The sequence below is a fragment of the Ammospiza nelsoni genome, chromosome 9 (assembly GCF_027579445.1).
Source record: "Ammospiza nelsoni isolate bAmmNel1 chromosome 9, bAmmNel1.pri, whole genome shotgun sequence".
Taxonomy (NCBI): domain Eukaryota; kingdom Metazoa; phylum Chordata; class Aves; order Passeriformes; family Passerellidae; genus Ammospiza; species Ammospiza nelsoni.
This window is the reverse complement of record NC_080641.1, coordinates 15,248,995-15,268,350: the sequence shown is the minus strand read 5'-3', so window position 1 is coordinate 15,268,350 and position 19,356 is coordinate 15,248,995. Positions and strand designations below refer to the sequence as shown.

General features: G+C 37.8%; 1 protein-coding gene across 1 annotated transcript in view; it reads right to left on the bottom strand.

Moving 5' to 3' along the window:
• NR5A2 (nuclear receptor subfamily 5 group A member 2) overlaps positions 1 to 19,356 on the bottom strand; it is an 87,228-nt gene that overhangs the window by 11,502 nt on the left and 56,370 nt on the right. The window contains exon 7 of the mRNA XM_059478171.1: positions 15,978 to 16,125. Coding sequence (XP_059334154.1) covers positions 15,978 to 16,125 — 148 coding nt within the window. The remainder of the gene's footprint in view (positions 1 to 15,977; positions 16,126 to 19,356) is intronic.

Below are 19,356 nucleotides of genomic sequence, written 5' to 3'. Positions count from 1 at the left end.
AAATAAGGAATGAAAATTTTTGAGGGATTTGCTTTTACCTAGAAAAATTTTTCTCTGCTTTTGCCTAGACATTTGTAACTTTTCTGAATGTTTGCCTTTATTGGTCTCATGAGAAGCTGGCACATTATCTGTCTTTTCCCTTTCTATCCCTCTCTTGCTACTCAAGTACTGTTTAAAATAGGAATAATGGAACAGATTAATCTTGGAGGTACTTATGCTGCTGCCACTGGAAGTTGACCAAGGGGTGATATAGTCCAAAAAGAAGAAATATAAATATTTTCTGGAAAAATATAGTGTATAAATTTCTACTGAGGTTAAAACACAGAAATGCAGCTGCCACTGAAACCCTTTTGAGTATCAGGCTCTATCCTTTTATAAAGCCCATCTGTCTCTGCAGATTATAAAAAATGCATGATCATAAAAGGCAGTACTCCTTAGGGGAAAAATCTCTCTGTACAAATCTTGTAGTCACTTCACAAAACAGTTTTTAATCCCAAATTTGAATTAGATTTTCAGTCAGGAACTTTTGTGGTTTTTGCAAAGTTTTCCTATTCCATTAGAATAAGATATGAGGTACAGTTTGTTCAGGTGGCAAGTCCAGACTATGAATAAACCAATGTTATCATATGAAAGAGAATTAAACAGGCAGATCCAAGTGGGGATATATTAAGCCAAATTTAAGCTCCAGTAGTTGAATTTAGCCTGTACTAGATGTCTGGTTTGCCTCAGGATATATTCAGCTTTCCAGCTAATCGACTGAGGAAAACTGCCTCAGGTATGATAAAATTTACAAGAGAGCTCAGTCGAATAGCTCTTGTTATAAATACTAGCTTAAAGGCATTCTTCTGGTCTTTGGGATCAGAACTGTATTTGCATTTAATTATTATATTTCAAACTTTTTCAACTTTGTTAAAAAATATTAGACCAGCCAGTTTGGATTATATCATTATAGTGATTTCCAGATAATGGTTGAACTTCATACCAGATTTTTATTACTGGTTGAATATTGTTTGGCTTTATTCTTTTGTTAAATCTAAATTCCCACAGGAGCAAAAATTATAATAATATATTCTCATTGAGAGAAGGAGAATTAAGGAAAGGTGTTTTAGTGATGTGCCGATCTAAGAGGTACAGCACTCTGCTATGATTTTCTGTCAACATAATTGACCAATAATTCAGAGTTTTAGGCCTCTTGCACTATTTTCAGACAAGGCTTAGTGTGAGAACTAATTGTCTTTTAGTCATCGATTTCAAAAACCTCTTTTTACCCTTTTCTGAGACTTTTCAAGACATGGTTTTACTAGTTCTGTGTGCCAATATTTGCACACAGTTTGAGGTTTTTTTCACTGAACCAAGTTGCAACAGTGGAAGCTGATTCTAGTTTAGAAAGAACATGAAAAAGATAATCACCTCTGCCTGTGTAAGATACAGGAAGTGGAAATCAGTAACAGAACTATTTTCTTTTATAATTGTGCTGAGATAGCATAAAAATTAAATGCTTTTATTTATTTGCTCAGTACTGAAAGCACTACAGTAGAAACAAATACACGATGCCTGTTATCCAAACACTTGAATTCTGCTATTATTGAGAAGTGGACTCTCTTTTAGGCAGTTACAGTTATTTTCTAGGTAAATGTAGCTGCAGACAGCTCACAAGACATTGATGGTACACTGAAGCTGGTGCTGTTTCAATCCCCTATCAAATTAGCACTGACAAAAAACCACACTGGCTTAGATGAAAAGAACCAACAAGTTTGGTAATATCATGTATGTACAGGAATGTACCAGTCACCAGATCACTGTCACACCTGACTGCAGCAGCCCATGAATTTGCTTAAATGTGCAAAGGAGTACTGCCAGTATTGCCTTTTGGACAATGAACCCTACCAGCAGAGAGAATTTTCTGCTGCACTATTTCAGAACACATTGCTTCTGACATTTGATCTGAGAGGGAGTTGCAAATTTCACTTTTTACTGTCCCAGATGTCTGAGCTTAGTTGTGGAAATGGTTTGGCAAATGGGACGACAGAAGCCCAAATAGGGACACCTCCAACTACACTGCAAGTGTCAGTGCTGCCTGTAGGAAACACTGGAGAGGTACCCAATGTGTGCTGATTATTTTTGCAAAGATTTAGATGTGCTCTTCATCCTTATTCCTTAAACTTTTAAACATACAGATATGAAAAGAAAAGCCCACTTGAAAGTCCCTCTGGCAGCATGGTTACTCATCAATCAAACAGGGTAGGGAAGTGAGGAATAGAGCAAATACTCTTACACCTGCATTTCAAACATGCAGCTCTTAAGGGAGAGTTTTACTTTTCAGCTGCCTCTGATTTCTTAACTGGAAGTCCTGGTCAGAAAGGACTGGACACTCTCAGTGAGGGACTGCCTCAGCACATTTTTAACATTTCAATTGCTCAGTAAGAAACAGCAGCAGGAAAACTGCAGATTTGTGCTCACTGCTCAGCTCAGACTGAAATATTTTGGTCAGATATGGATGAGATGTTTCCTCGGACAACACAGTCACAGGCTTAACAGGAGGAGCATGAATTATGGGGCTCCAGATCCACACTAGCCAAGAAAATGTGCTTTCCTGTAGCCTTGGAGCTATGGCAGACAGTGAGATAAGCATTTGGCAGGATACAATTGATGTGCATACATATGTGCATCCTCATGCTTTAGTTTTATGGAAATCCACAGGCTCTCAAATCTAAGGTACTGAGCATCAACCACTGCATTTACAGCTGTAAATCACCATAGTCTCACAATGCCAAAGTTACCACTAACTCCTGCAGCTGAGCTGCCCACCTGCCCTGCAGGGGCTCCTGCCCAGTTTCTGGGGAAATGACCTGAAACGTTGAATGGCTTGGGCTCCTTCAAGCAGTCCACTCACATGCTTACTGTTCTTGCCTCTCTTCATTTACATTTGCAAATTGGAAGTTAATTTGTTCCCAGAGGTGGGCAAGTATTTTTAAACCAAAAATCACCCTATTTTTTTGAAAACCTTGTGTTGAAAAGCAACTCAGTGCTCTTCCTAGGAGCACCTCTGAGTGTGTGATAACACTATGTTGCCTCTTTCAACTCTATGCTATTCGTGTTTAACACAGAGATTATTGGTCTGTTCACCAGTCAGCTTGCTTTGACTAATAAGACAGACTAGTTCAACAAAGATTAACACAATTCTTACTGCTTCTGTCCAACCAAGTTAAGCACAGCCTGGCAATTTATTTTGGTATTAATTTCATCTGTCAGTTATATTAAAAAATGTGCAGATAAGAGTAGAGAAAGTACAGATCAAGCCTGACACTTCAGGAGAAAAATCACGTACTGGAAAACTTGACATAGAATCCAGTGGTGTCAAAAATCTTAGATATTTGTTGTTTTCAATTCAGACATTCTTCATTTAGACCAAAATAACAGACATCCACAGTGCACCTTACTGCTGGTGACTATTTAAGAAGTAGGTGCTCTCACAGCATGGTACTCTTTATGTGCACAGTAATGAAAGTTCACTATTGATTTTTCTGTAGCTGCTTGTAACTATTATAGTTGATACATCAATAGAAAAGGAAAGCACAATGTTTCACAGGAGGCAGAAAATCAGAGAATACATGATGCTGTGACAGTAAATCATGGCATAATCTCAAGAATTGATAGATGGTTACTGCTAACTTGAAACCCATGGCTTTGTGTGAAAAGACTAACCTATAATCGTCCAATATGTTCTAACAGACTGACTGCCCATAATAGTGGTAAAGGACACAACACAATGTTTCATTTCCAGAATTATGGTTTCCCCAAACCAGGTGGTTGTGGTGGAATTCATTTTGTGTGTTACCACAAAGAAGGGAGAAAGAGTGGTGGGACTGCCATTTACACTAATAGTTACAGGTTGTAGGAAAAAGACTTTTTTTTTTCAGAAAAGAGCACAGAAGGGTTTTGTTTAAAAAATAAAAGAGGAAGAGAAGTTGTCATTAATTTTTAACTTGCAAAAGTCTGCAGTTAGTTGAAAAGGAAATGCAAAAGAGCTGATTATTCTTGAGATCAAAATATTGGAGGTGTTTTGTCAAGAAAGGCAAATGCAGAGAAAATACGTTTACTGTAGCTGTTTCCAGTTCCACAGTATCCTGACAGGGAGCCAAAGGCACGTAAGTAATGAAAGCTCTTTTAAGTGTCTGCTTCTCTCTGCTGCACTTTTGAGGGGCATAACAATCTCTGAATTTTACAGTATGCCTAGTGAATTTTTAACAGGAAAGTTCTTAATTGCTTTGTTCCCTCTTTACTCCCTGGCTCATCTCTGTAGCTTCATCTATGGTTTTAATTAATTGTGATGCTCTTTTTTCCTGTCTCAAAACAGAACGTGAGGAAGTGCCACCTGTAAGAAGTGGCCAGCTGGAGCACAGTGTGCAGTCTGGATGACACTGCTCCCACAGTCACCTCTCACAACGTTCCTCTCTGGAAGATATTTTCATTGTGCAGTATTGTTTTCCAGCACTTTTTTAGGGCATGTGAGTTTGATACCTGCCCTTTTCACCTTTGCTGGTGACTCCATTCTCTAAAGACAAATGTGTCCCAAATTGGATGGTCCTAGACCAGAGGAAAGGACTTTCTCAAGCTACCACCCATCCAACCTGCCTCAACCAGCCTTTAAGGACACCTGTCCTGCTTAGGCTGTAGGTTTTTCCCTGGTGAAAGACTGGACAGTGTTGTCTATCTTGTCCCAAGCAGTTTGCTGATCTCTGTTATAATTTTTGGCCTTGGGGAGGAAAGATGCTGTTGTAATCTCCTTCCCCACTCTGTTGTTGAAATCTTTCTCTTTGCTGAGATGAGACTTTCCTTCACCTGGCAAGCAGAGATGTTGTGTAATATGTTTATAATACTCATCAAACCCTTCCAGTACTGAAGATGATATTAAATGTAGGATTTTCCTTAATAATTTTTGAATAAACCTATAAAGAAGACTCTTAAACTGCTCTTAGAATGATGTGCAAATTAAATTTTTTCATGCCACATGGACTGTTTTGAGGTTTACTCTTTCAGTTTGTCCCATGCTAAATGGCTCTGCACAGGACCAGGGCAATACTAGGAGCTCCTGCTCTGAAAGGTTCATCCAGTCTTGATAGCAGCATTGCCTGAACCTGAGGAATTGCAGTTTTCATTCCCCACCCCTTTCCTGCCAGCAGAAATCATCTGGGACAGACTCCAAGCCACAAGCTTGTGAAAGTGTTTCTGCAGAGTCCCCTTCTGTCTCCCAATTCAACATTCCAGCTGTGTTCAAGGCTGGGCCATAAAGTGTTTCTGAATTTTCCTTCATTGTTTCATTCCTGTTTGCTTCTGTTTCCTCCCTTTCCACCTCTGACTTGGCTTTGATCACAGTTCTATGGTTTCTCCTTCCTTCCTGGCCTTTTCCCCCTATTTTCATGACTCCTATCTCAAGCCCTCCAGTCTCTCTCTGTTCCTCTGGTCCGCATCGCTGCTGTCCCTTGTTTTCATCAATCACTCCTGGTTCCTGATCTGCCCAGATATCCTCTTCTCTTCCACTCTTCTTCCATCCCTCTTGCAGAACCTTTTTCTCACCTGTGATTTCTTTTCATTGTTGCTTTACACAGCATTTCACCTCTCTATTTTAATTCCCTCAGACATAGACTTTGCTTTTGTTTCTCATTCAGTGCTCAATCTTGCACAAGCAGCAAAGGGGCAGGACAAAGAGGGAAATTTGCTATAGTCTACAGTGCATCTCCATAAATGGCCAACATTACCCATGTATAAACTCAGGTAAGAGCCTCTGCAATGTATTTTTTAAACCATAAATACATGAGGCAGTTTTCAGTCTATGTATTCTGGTTTTAAAAGTATTTAAAACCAGAATTTGTTTGTTGTCTGTTACTACTGCAAAGTTAATCTCATTCAGTGAAACATTTAAGCTTATGTTCAAATTAAGACTATAGGGTAGTATTACTGGCTCCAAGATTTAGGATATTCATTCACTTATCTATATTTTAATATATAACCATTTATTCCCATGTTATGCTAATTGCTTGACTAAGAAAAGTAGTCACTGATGTTAAGGATTTCTGCCAACAGCAGCTGAAAAGATTCTATGTAAATGCTGTATTTCCTTTGTTACCTATATAGTACATTTAAACTTGCAACTTAAATATCTAAAAATGGTAAGGAAGTGTAAAAGTATTCCAAAAGTAGAGACACCTATAAATGTGGGTTACATGCAGGTAATTTTCTTCCTTAGAGGAGGTGTTTAAAAGCCATCCTTACTATTATTCTATAAATGTAATGGAGTAAAAGTGCAGAGCACACTGATTGGGCTATTCTGAAATCCCCACTGTCTCCACACAAAGGCAACCGTACAGAATACAAATATTGCTTGATACCCATGTTTCTAATTACTTGCAAGATTTGTATCTAACAAATATATGACCTAATTTTCTCTCAAGCATCTAATCCTATTGTTATTTCAAAACCTTGTTAAATATGCATTTTAGAAAAAAAGGACATGAAAAGAAAAAGTACTTGCGGAAGATGGTTAATCTTTTTTCCATGGCTTGCAGCTGTCAGACAAGCAGACAACATAACCAAGTAATGAACAGATTGAATCAAATTCATGCCTCAAATAATGCCATTGTACTCAACAGTTACATGAGGTATGAATTTGCAGCATTCATTGCATTTAATGAAATAAAATCAGGAACAAATCAACAGCAATTATTAACTTTCCTCTATAATTTAGTGCAGTTTATTCAAAAAGCTCAATCAGCCATGAAACAGAAGGCTTTCTCTGGGATTCCTGGAAGAATTTTATCATTCACTACTCCTACATGCAGGGCTGAGATGAATGATTAAAATTTTATTTATTAAAAAATATTGGTTTAATTTTGAATTGTTCCTCATAACTCCAGAATTTGTATTTTATTCCTTTTATATTACATGCTTTTTTTTTTCCAAAACCATTGATTGTAGATTTCATTAAGACAGGCAGCTGGAAGATAGACACTGTCCTAATTTCTTTCATACTGCCTGCACTTGTGTGCAACCTGCATAGGAGGATGGACTAAAACCTGCCAGCTCACTGAAATAATGTTCTTAGGAGCAAAACATTGTTTGTCAAAGTCATCACTCTATATATCATTTAACATCTTAAAGAAATTTAGGGACTCATTTTTAATTGTTTGGCTTTGCTATGGGTTTTGACAGGTAAGAGAAATGAATATGTCATTCTTTTTGGTTTTTTCCATAAAGAAATAAAAGCCAGGGAAAAAAAAACCTGAAAAAAACCCCAAATCTCACAACACTTTTTCTTACATGCACTAAATACACTTCTAAAATAGGCCCTCAAAAAATGAATTGTCAAAGTTTTAGACCCTGAAAATGCAGTAAGGAACTACTTTCATGCTAAGTGATTTCTAAAGGAAAGGATCCAATATTCTCAAAATTTCATCAAGATATTTTAAATCAGATTAATTTTAAAATGTTGTTTGTTATAAAATCTGTAGAGATTTCAAACTGTATTGTTCCAGTCTGCATCTACTCTACCAAGTATCTTTAATACTCTGGATTCTCTGGATTTCACCACTGTTTACAAAGATAGATAACTATTGCTTTTGTTTACCAGATTGCATAGTTGAGATATTATTTTAGAGACTTCAAAGTAATGGAGTGAGGAGCAGAATTAAAGACAAAAGGGTTGATTTCTCTGTTGAGCAATGCTGTATCCATGAAAGGAGAACATCCCTCATGAGATTATTCTGAAATGAGGTTTTGTCCATATTCATTTGCTTTACTTTCCCAGTGGGTTAAAGTAGAAAAGTGGAATAGCTCTTCTAGTGCCAGAGTGGAGTAGCCTGGCTGCTTTGCCTGAGATCCAGAGAAGAGTTAAATGTTCAGGAGCAGGCTGGCTGTTTAACTGTTCTGCAGGCCCTCATCGTCTCTAGCAAGAAACGGATCCCTGGTTTCCAAGGCAGTGTGGAGCACACAGCAGGGAGGGACCATGTAAGATTGCTGGCAACTGTTCACATTAAAAGCTACCAAATTTGAATTTTTCAAATGCAGAAATATTTGTAAAACCTGAAATTAGAAGGCATGATAAATTTCAACTGCTTGACTATTTAGGGACCCCTATAATCATCATTATTACCTCTTTCAATCTTCTGCTCACTGCAATGGTTGAGCATCAAGTCTGTAACTTCTGATTGAGCTCTGTCATAATAATTTAGAGAAGCACCATCTTGACTTCAGATTTAAAGAAGCAGAGCTTTCCTATATCCAGAGATGATATCTTCCAAAAGACAGTGATCCTCATCTTGAAATTTGTGTATTCCTAATGCAATTTATCCCAAACTGATAATCCTTCAAATGTATTCTCACTGATTTCCGTGGGATGTGCACAGGGGACATTGTTTAGCTGATTAATTTTTTAACAGACACACGTTGCTTCAGCAGATCACATCTCAGGGCCCCTGCATTTCATCCTTTGGCAGTGGCAAACAGTGCTGCCAAGGCACCCTTCCTATCTCATTGCTTCCCGGTCTTGGCAACTTTCCTTTCCCTGCCACATTCACTTTGAAGGCCTTGTGGCTGTTCCTGCCTTACCTGTTATCAGTCATTCAGTGTCACAAGGTCACCTCCTGCCCTGGACTTGCCTGGAATGCCACCTCCATTTCCCACCCACCACCTTTCCAGACCAAGTCCTTTTCCACTTTCTCTTTTCTGCCTCTCAGGCTTAATATGCCAGATCTATTTATTCACCTTCTTCATTCTCTTTCAAAACTTTTTGTAGTGACATCTGAGGGAAGCCTGGGCTGGGTGTGCTGGGACTGTGCCTGTGATCCCTGCATTGTGTGCCAGTCAACACCTGTTCATCAGCACATATGGAGACTGTGTACTTTAAAGGAGCATTTAAAAATGTCACCTGCCATTAAGGATTCCTCATCATAAAATTAGGAAGTGTTCCTATTGCTAAGTTTGCCACAGTGAAAGGATCATCCTAGCAAGATGTCTTGTTCTCCATTTTTTTGGGTTCACTCCCAGGCAGTCTGCATGTAAGAGAATAATTTTAAAAAGTCTATTTGAAATGATGCAAAAACCCCAATCAGAATCCAAGGGAGCAATTTTTTTGTCAGAAATTGGTATGTGGAAAAAAGTACTTAAATAAAACTTGATTTTATCTATTAGTTAGTTGTCAGCTAATAATAAATTATGTTTAGTTCTTCCCTTGTTATAAATACATATTGATTAGCTTTAAACTCTGAAGTTCAGAATGAGTTATATCTGGTCATTTCTAAACTGCTTTCTTCACTAAGAAAAATACCCCCAACACCTATTATACTGCACTTAATTAAGACAAGCATCAGCTTTATGTACCTTTATTTGCTTCTGCCAAGTCTCTCTGGTATAAATATTGAGCAGTTGCAACTCTGGAATACTAATCGGTCCTTCCTGAATTCCAAATGATTCCATAAAGTTTAGGAAGTGTTTCTCTGCCAGTATTAGCCACCAGTACATACTCTGGGTGGACATGAGGGTTGAGACAGCCTGAATCAGACAGGTATGCAGTAAGTATTTTTCTAAATTCAGATGTAATGTGGGGAAGCCTGAAAGCTGTGCCAGAGTGCTCTCCAGACCCCCTCAACTGCTGGTTTCTTGGTATTTACCAGGCATTCTGTTTGGGTAGCAGAATGGGTGAATCTAAGAAAACTTCCAATGGTTAAAATAAAACCGCCTCGTTATTACAGCCCAACTAAACACGAGTTTTATAAACAGCACATATATAACAAGACCTATGGAGGTCTAACAAGACCTAACTATTTAACTAAAAATAGTTGTGTATTTACAAACTCCCAAAGTAAAAAGAGCGAGAGTGACCGCTTTGGAGAAGGCATTAAACCCTACTGTTTGTCCCTGTGAGAGAGAAGTCATCTGTAATGACAAGTCCATGCCTGGATAAGCTCTACATTAGTGACTTGTACTGGCTTGCCAAGGAAGACTGTCATGTAATGCTTCCCACTTCAAATTCACAACACCTACTTCATCTTTAATTCAATCAATATCTAAATGCAAAATTTATCAGGTTATATCTTTATATTTGTAGCACACTTAATTATCTATAATTCTGCATTAATTGATTCTTATCTAATTTTTTGGTCTTCTTTCCTGTTTTCCTTTTGGTTTGATAAAACCCCAGCCTCGCTAATTCCTTCATTTCATCCTCCTACTATATTTGTTTGTGTGTTCTTAACTATTGTAATTAGTAGAAAAATTTAGTCCATATTCCCTGTTATATTACCTCCAGCTGATGCTTTTCCTCTTATTTTCCTGTCTGCATAAGTATGATATTAAAACTTCAGCAAGAGTTATGGAAGTAAAAGTATTGACAACGTCATGTTTCATCTTAGTTTGCTGCTGTATTTTTTTAATCTTTTCTGTGTATTTAGACTGGAAGCTCCCTGAGGCAGAGATTCTGCTGGTCTGTAAATCTAATAGAACAATGACTAGAAAAATGATGTTACATAAAGTACATAAAAAAGTGCAACAGTTATTTTTTTCAGTTGCAGATTGCTGTGTAACTGCATTGATGTGAGTTGCTGCACCAGGTGGAATGGAGCACAGGCAGGCTTTGTGCTGCTGCTCCCCAAGTGTGTGTTTGAAGGGAACACCCTCTAGACTTGTGAGTGCTGGGGGTAGAGTCTGCCTTGAATATGCTTCATTTCAGCCTTTTTCATCTGCATTAGGATCTTAACAGGCACATTTATTTTCCATATGTGCAAATGTTGGGGCCTAGGACTTCAAATACCTCCTCCCATCTCAGCTCTGACACTTTACAGAGACTAAAAGCAAGGAAAGAGTCCTTTTCTAATATTCCTCTTAACTTGCTAATATTCCTCTCATTTAAACAGAAATGAGAACAGAGTGTTGCAGATCTAGATGAACTTCTGCTGAATTTTCTGACTAAGTAAGAGTGTGGTTTGTTAAAAAACTGAGTTCTTTTTTGCTAGGTTTTTTTCTGTTGCTTAAGCAAGAGCCCATTGTTTGATGTCCACCACAATTAAATGTTTATCATTTGTACTGGACCCTCTTGTCTCATGTTAAGTGGGATGTAAGATCAATAGTGGCTCTGCAATTTGTCCATTGATAAAGCCTTCATTTCTCAAATGAAGTACATTTGTCTGTGTCCTGACAGTGATAAGGGAGCAGTACCAGTCAGCTGCTGCCTAGTCCAGCATTGAGCTCTACAACCAACAGGTGCCTAGACATGGGTCACACTATGTCTGGCTTTTTCTTACTGACATTTCACTTTACAAACTGCTCTGATGAGAGTTTGAAAAATCATCCTTGCTGAGTTCACATAATAAAAACTAGCAGGACAAATGGGAAGTTTTGCTAAAGAGAAAACAATTTTAGGTTAAATGACTAATCCATAAAGCTACTGGACGGTAGAATGAAGATGACGGAAAACATTCCATTTAAGGTACTAATTTGGTTCTTCAAGCATCATTTAAATTAAGTAATTTGTCAAATTTAATTGATGAAAATTTCTTTTGAATTTTTTTTTGTGATAGGAAGCAAATTTCTACTCCAATAAAAAAAAGAGTGAAATTCTCTTGGCTTTAATAAGGTCAAAATTGCATCTTCCAGTGGAACATATGAATCTATTTCAGCCCCAGAATTAGGCAATTCAACAGCTCATGTGGGGTGATTTGTATGCTTTTAAAAATTTGTTTTATTTCTAATTCTGATTTATGACAAGGAAAGAAAGGCACTTCCCAACGAATGTCAAATTGGTAATGAAAATTCAAAGAGCTTGATAAACTGACACATTTGCTTTTGTTATCCATAATGTGTCTTGATTCAAGCCAGCAGTTATTAAAGACAAATAATTCGGACTTTTGTCGTCTACTTATTGATAATGTGTACGGTGGGCTGTACTGGTTATATGCTATAGGAAAATTAGGTGTATTTTTACTCTGGATTAGGATAAACAATTCACATTATCCTCAATTTAGCCAACTTTCAGAAAGCTAGAAATGTTTATTGTATTTGGTAGTAAATCTGATAAACAGAACTGTGTGATCAGCATCTTTCTCAGATGTTTGCATTCCATGTGTTGGACATGAGCTCATCAGGTAGTGTTAAAAGTAGATTTAACACTCAAGTCAGTCAAAGATTTCCTTATTTTTTCTGATTTTAGTAATTTCTGACTGGCCACTAACTTCCTATCAATGGTGTGACTACAGTTGCTGCATTATCGTATCCATGTTGGTTCTTCTTCTTTGGAGGAAACCTGTCCAATGCAACTAAGAAGTCAAGAAATCCATACTTGTATATCTCTTGAGCTGCTGGGGGTTTTTTTGTTTTTTTTTTTTTTCTTTTTATCCACCTATCTTTAGGCTGCAAAAACAATTGGCGGACATACCTGAGTTAAATTGTGGTTTAACATATTGATTACCTCACTACCTACGGTGGAATTAAGGGGAGAATATATGTGAAATCACAGAGATGATGCACCAGAAAACAGACTTTCTTTGGAGTTTGCAAATATAGTGTCAACATCATTCAAAGAAGTGTTGGCAAGGGGAACTGCTATCAAAGACTTTTATGTACACAGAGGTAAGAACTAGCTACCTGTAAAGACATTTGCTTTTTACAGCTGAGAGAGAGAATTTAAAAATTAGGTAGCTCTTCATATTTAACTATTCTATAGCACTGAACTAAAGAGACATCACACTTAAGAGACTATTTACCAAACTATTCTGGCATATGGAATAATTGCTGAGTGAACCGTACCATTCTGTAGCTGGCAGTATTGCTCAGAGGGTCCCAGCCAGAGCAGGTGGCCCTGGAGGAAGGACCGGAGCTCTTGTGCCTGGGGTCCCACACAGCGAGGTGGGGCTGTGACTGCAGGAGGAGTTGTGTGCTGCCAGCCACAACTGCTACATACCATATGCATCTGGCTAAGCCTCAGCAGTGTCTTCTTTAATGCTGCTAAAAATCAGAAGGATTTTCCTGTATAAACCCATTGCAAATCCTTATGAGTAAATAACGAACAATTACGTCTTTAAAATCTTGCAAGCAAAACTGATATAGTTTAATTATATTTTGAAAATTTATTCTAAGTACTTTGGGTTTTGAACATGGCTTTACTGTTAGTATGCTAAGATAACCACTTCTGAACTGTTAAGAAAAAAGGTAGAACCAAATTCTTTGCCCTAAAGGAGATAGCTGTCTTTTGGATAGACAGACAGGATGGTACAGCCACGAATAACAAACAGCTTTATAAGGCAGTCTCATATCTATACAGTTATAAAAAATGAAACAACTTCTTCTCAATAAATTAATTCTGTGGATTATTGACTTCATATTGCCTTTGACAGGCTTTATAGCAAACATTTATTTTCCAATCAAGCACTGGCCTAAAGAACAACAGTAAAAGGTTTCATTGGCTTGGTTAACACTCCTATGAACATTCTCAGAAATGTAAAAAGGCTATGTCTTGAAGCACTTTTTATTCCATTAAACATTACAGGGCCAGAATTTCAACAGCTGAGGTTTTTGAAATTTTTTTTTATTAAGTGATACATTATTGGCATTAGGACCAGTTTTCTGTAGAGATGCCTAAGAGATGTAGATATGTGCTAAATGTACCTAAATACTTAGGTAAAATAATTGCTCCCAGTTATTTATGTAGAATTTGATGCTTAGGTACTTTTGACAGCCCTGCTGAATGCCCACCAGCATTGTTAGACTCTTCAATGTCTTCTAAACCTGACTTGCTCTTAGGCTGTGAGGTGTCTTTTTAATTTCAGCTACATAATTCATTTTTTCTTTTGGGCAGAAACTTAAGTGCTAAGCTGGAAAAGGTATCTGTGTTTTTCATTTCAATCCTGTCATCATTCTCGTTAAGTATTTGCCTCTGTCCTGTGGGTCGAGTGATAAAACCTTTACATTTTACTCTTTGCAGAGTAACATTTAGCTGTGACTATTAGCAAATGGAATTTGCAGTATGCTAAATAATGAACTAGTGGATTTCAAAGGTGTAACTAAGACCTGTATTAGCTACATGACTTTTACATGCAAGTAAAATGAATACAAGGTTCCTATTAGTAGCAAAATTAGCTTCTTTTATAGTAGCAGAAATGAGAGAAAAACTGGCTAACCTGGCTTGGTACAAATTTGCAGGTTATTCCTACCCAAGTGCTTCAGAAGTGGAGCACAGTACCTGGCAGAAATAGAAGAGCTAGAGGTGTGAGAATGATTCCTAAATCAGTGAAAAGTACCAGAACAGCTGATGAAAATCATTAAATAAAAACCCTCCTGAATGTGAGAATTTTCCAAATGCACTTCATTTATTCAGCTAATTTAAAATGTTTCTGAACTGACATGAATTCTCTAAATATTTTATAAGAAGAAAGCTACAGGCTTTATTTGGGCCACTGTATAATGACTGAAAAACCTACTTATGAGGAATTAGGAAATATGAATTCTTGTTATCCATCATATTAATTCATGAAACATAATTTCTGCAACAGATGGTTTGCTTTTGCTTCTCTGAATCTAAGATATTCAAGCAATGAAGCCCTGAGTACAAAATGTTAATAGTTACCCAGGAAATCCATCATCTCTTCCTAGGATTCAAAATGCACATACCTCAGAATGATCCATTCCAGTTAGCATCATTCTAATTTCATTATAATCTGTAAAATCTTTTCTATCTTCTGCATGATCTGTCCCCTGTACCTCTGAAGGACTGATCTTTTATCTTCCCTACATTTAAAGGGAACTTTATCTGAATTTTTTTCAAGCAGGTTCAAATTCTGTAACACCTAGGAGGGACATATTTAAGACTGTAATTGAGATCTACAGTGTGATCAAAAGTTCCTCTTTTAGTCTACTTGCAATTGTATCACAATAATTTATTTTTAGAATTTGATTCATTTACAGAATTTTTTAAAAACTGAAAAATGAAAGGAAGGCATTATTAAATGTCATCACTGCTGATATCTTTCATTGTGTCCTTGGCTCACTTACTCTCTTTGTAGACAAAAACACCTTTTCAGTAAAACAGGAGGTTTTGCTATGGAGGAATGGCTGGGCCTGACCTTATTTATGTTTTTAAGTTTCTCCTTTCAACTCTCTGCCAGGAAAAAAGCCACTCACTGGGGCAAAGCTCATTCACACCAGCTTTACAACAAACTGCAAACCTGAGACAGAGGACAGGCAGAAAAATCTCTTCCCATGAAGTCAATAGGAATCCATCTCCCTAAGGTCTTTTTTATTCTTGGCACCAGTGATTTTTCTCAACTGATTTATTGGAGGGCACTGGTTTAACTAATTTGTCTTGCATAGGTATCTTTCCCATTCTGTCCTCTCCACTAGTACAAAACAATCTCCCCTTTAAAGGTTATTTCCTAGCCAGATCTCTCCTAAAGCTATTATCATTAATTTGCACTTTAGGAGTTCCTTTCACTTTTAAAAAACTATGAGATACATTCCTGATTTATGGGTTACAGTGTGACAGCCATCATATGCAAAGAAGATTGTTTATACTTACCACAGACATCCTTGAATAAGAGGGAAATTTCAACCATATCCCCAGTCCATGTGCTTTACATAACTGTATTCAATATCATAGAAGAACATGGCAATCTGTATTTTCCATTGTTCTCTAGGATGTCTAATAGAATTTTATCCTTGTTCTGGAAAATTCAGTATTCAAATACCAAAATACAGAAGGTTTATAATACTCCACAAAATTCCATAGGTTTTAGGAGTAATTTCCATGGAAACACACTTTTAATCCTTATACATAATTTCCCTGCAACTGATAATTAAAAAATTATCCTTATATTACTGTGAACCTCATTAAACATATTTCATAATAATGTGTTTCATGAAAAATTGAAGAAAAGCAAAATATTTTCAATGTTTTTTAGAAAAAACAGTAAGTATGAAGATTAGAGTGTACCTACCTAAACTAAACAGCACCAGGAATTTGAGACAGACAAATTCTCGTAGGTCAAACTGCAGAGAACGAAGCTTTGCTACCAGTTCTTGTGCGTGGCTCATAAGATTGTTGAGGGTGGCTCCAGCTTGGGATGCTATTACGGAATAATCCACCTGTAAAAGAGAATTATATTCCTATCTGGTTGTCCTGCCCACACTTTAGGATGTTTCAAGCAATAATATGCAACCAGGATACTCCTGGACATAGAAATCACTCCTAATTTAATGATGTTACCAAATCAAGATGATTTTATATATAAACCAATTTTAACCCAATGGTATATATTGAAAATAACATTAAACCATATATTTTAATGGTACATGACATCACTGTGAGTACTGGTTTGCCTGCATTAGCTTTTTTCGAAGCTTTAAATACCTGCCTATGACACAGGTAGCTGTCCACATCTCAGTTTTGTTCCCTTGGTGTCTCCTGTTCTCATTGTAATAGTATGATCCTGCAGAGAACAACTGATGGAGTGAGCTTTGTGCCTACCCTGGCTGTATTGCTCCAGAGGGACACAATGATATTCATGGGAAACAGTCCTGTGTCCAAACTTGGCCAGAAACATCTATTCAGGCCCAGAAATGTCGGTGTATTCCCACAGGAAACAGGTATTGTGTGGGTGGTTGCTGTTCTCCCCAGCTACACAAAATCCCTGTATTTGTTGGAATTGACTGGAACTCACTTGTTCTGGCAAGTGCTGCCCTGTAGGGGAAGGAGGGGTGGCAGGTGTGTGACAGCCCAGCTGCCCTCACACTGTCCCCAGCAGTGACCTCAGTGCATAGAGCTCCTTCCCCTGGGCTGGGGACACAAGTGGTGCTGGCTCTGCTGCCCTGGTCATGCTGTCCCTTGTTCTCAGGGCAGGCTCAGCTGCCTGGGAGCTTTCATTGTATGCAGAGATCCAATGGAGGCCTGGAGTTAATAAATTTATTCAAAAAGGGAAAATTCACAAGCACAGGATGCTTAAGGTCTGCCATTGCTGACTCAGCCTCGGGTGATCCTCAAACCTTGGGCAACCTCTCCAAGCCCAGCATGCTGAAACTGTTCTGGCTGATGCCAGTCCCATTGTGGGGATGTTTCCATGCAGAGACTGCCCTACCCCTGCCACTCTGAAGGTGTGCCTGCTTGTCACAGGATGGTGACCAGTGGGGAAGGGCACAGCCTCTGGGAATGGTGTGATGGGAAGGAGAAGGGAGGGGCTGGGGTGGGCTGGCTCCAGGACAGGGCAACGGTTGGTGTGGAGCAGGGTGTAACTGCTGTATCAGAGCTGGGGTGACCTGAGCAGCAGCTTCAGCTTCAGAGCTCAGCCCACTTCTCATCAGAGTGCTCCACGTCCCCTGCAAGTGCCACTGTCCCACGGACATGGCCTGCTGTGCTGCTGCTCCCCACAGAACCACTCCTGGCCAACTGGCTGAGACCTAAACGGGTCAGTGGTACAATTTCAAAACGCTCTAGTATCACCTTCACCTTTGTCTTGTAGGAGCCTCCAGAACAACAGGGAAATTGCTAATCATACTTCATCTGAGTGAAGTCTGGCTGTAAATTACAACTAAGCACAATGGTAAGTGCTTGCTTTGAGTCAGTCATTTGTTTAATGGAATCGGTGCTCTCAACCCATCTCTAAGGTTTCCCATAAGAATGGAGCAGTATCACCACAAGAAACAAACCAATACTGCAAAATTTTGTTTTTCCAGGCTCTGATCCCTTAAAATCTGTTTTTAAAAAAAAACATGTTAAGCAACATGTATTTTGATTTTTTTATTTTTTAAAAAATTATTTTATTTTAAAACTGCTGAATTGATTTTGCTGAAGCATAAACAGCAGTAAAACTTGGAATACGCCTAGCCTGACAAAATTGCAGCATGGAACAATAGAAAGAAGACTGAAAGAAACTAAAATTAACTTTTCCTGGTAATGACCTTAATATAATCAATAAGTTATTGACTTTTAATAAGAGATCTCATTTATATACTCTTATTGCACTCTATAAACTGATTGGAGGTAACTGCACAAGAAAATGAGGTTACACTTCTTGAATGGAGGTTAAGAATAACAATACTTTGCAGTGTTGGAGCAGTTTGAGTTGAGTTCATGCTTCAATTAAATCAACGGATTAGGCTGAAGAATCCTGTGAGGTAGGTTATTGCTCTCTTTTACACCTGGGGAAACTTGAAGTAGTGACAATAAATTGTTTCCTCAGGGCCAAAGAAATCTGTGGCTGCACTACGATCTGATCTTTGGAAACCCTAGCCTATCCATCTTTCAAAAACTACTTGCTAGTTCATCTCTTATTTATCACTCTTTCTATAGATGCATTTATGCATATTTCTTTATGTATATATACCTATATAAAAAATAAGAAAATATTAAGTAAAATACCTCAAATAATTTTTACTTAAAAATCAGTTTAATGTAGTGACTTGGTTCAACTACATTGTATTGAGAAACTGGTCACATATAAATATGAAATTTCATAACTTAATATCTCTTTTGTAATTGTTAAGAGTGGGGGAAAAAAGCTTCAAATCCCTTACTGAGCTTCCAATTTGTGGGGAAAATATGCTGCTCACTTCATAAGAGGAAGTTAAGATGTCTGAATGTCAAGAATATCAGTGGCCTTAGTGCAGCGATTATGCCATAATGGAAAAACCCAGTAGATGCCTGGATCTCCCAGCATCCCTCTACTGGAGAGCTCTCAGGCAGCCTGCTCCTCTTTCAGGTGCATTTAATATTTGCAGCACCAGCAAATTTGTCTGGGAGGCAAGTCCTCATCTGCCACTCACCAGGAACAGGCTGTATTAAATTTTTATATTTATTGACATTTCATTACCATAATTGACTGCAGTTGGTTCTCTAGTAGAAGGCACAGGGCTGCCTCCTAAGCAGGAGAATTGGTCCCTTGAGTAGGATTTGCAATTAAAAACAACGCAGAATGGATTTTTTTTTTAATTGTGTAAATATGATGAGTTGAATTTTCAGCTTTAACTAGAGAATAGTAGGTGTGCAGAAGGCTTTTTTCAAGAGTGAGCAAAATTATGAGTCAGTGGAAAGACGACCCCCAAAGGTGTCAATCAGTTTATACAAAAGCAACTGTGCATGAAAAAGCCTCAGTTAATGTCTATTCTGAAAAAGTGGTCACATTAAAGACTACACTGTTCTGCTTGCTTGGTCCTTTATGCAGAAATTGATACGAAAATTTGTATTAATTCTTTTACCTTCCAATGTGATTAAAAGCATTTTTAAAAGACAAAGATTAAACCAGCTTGGATTTTGTGCAAAATGCTTAATTGCATAATGAAGTCAGAGCATTTACTTTGTATTGTGCATTTTACTTCATATTG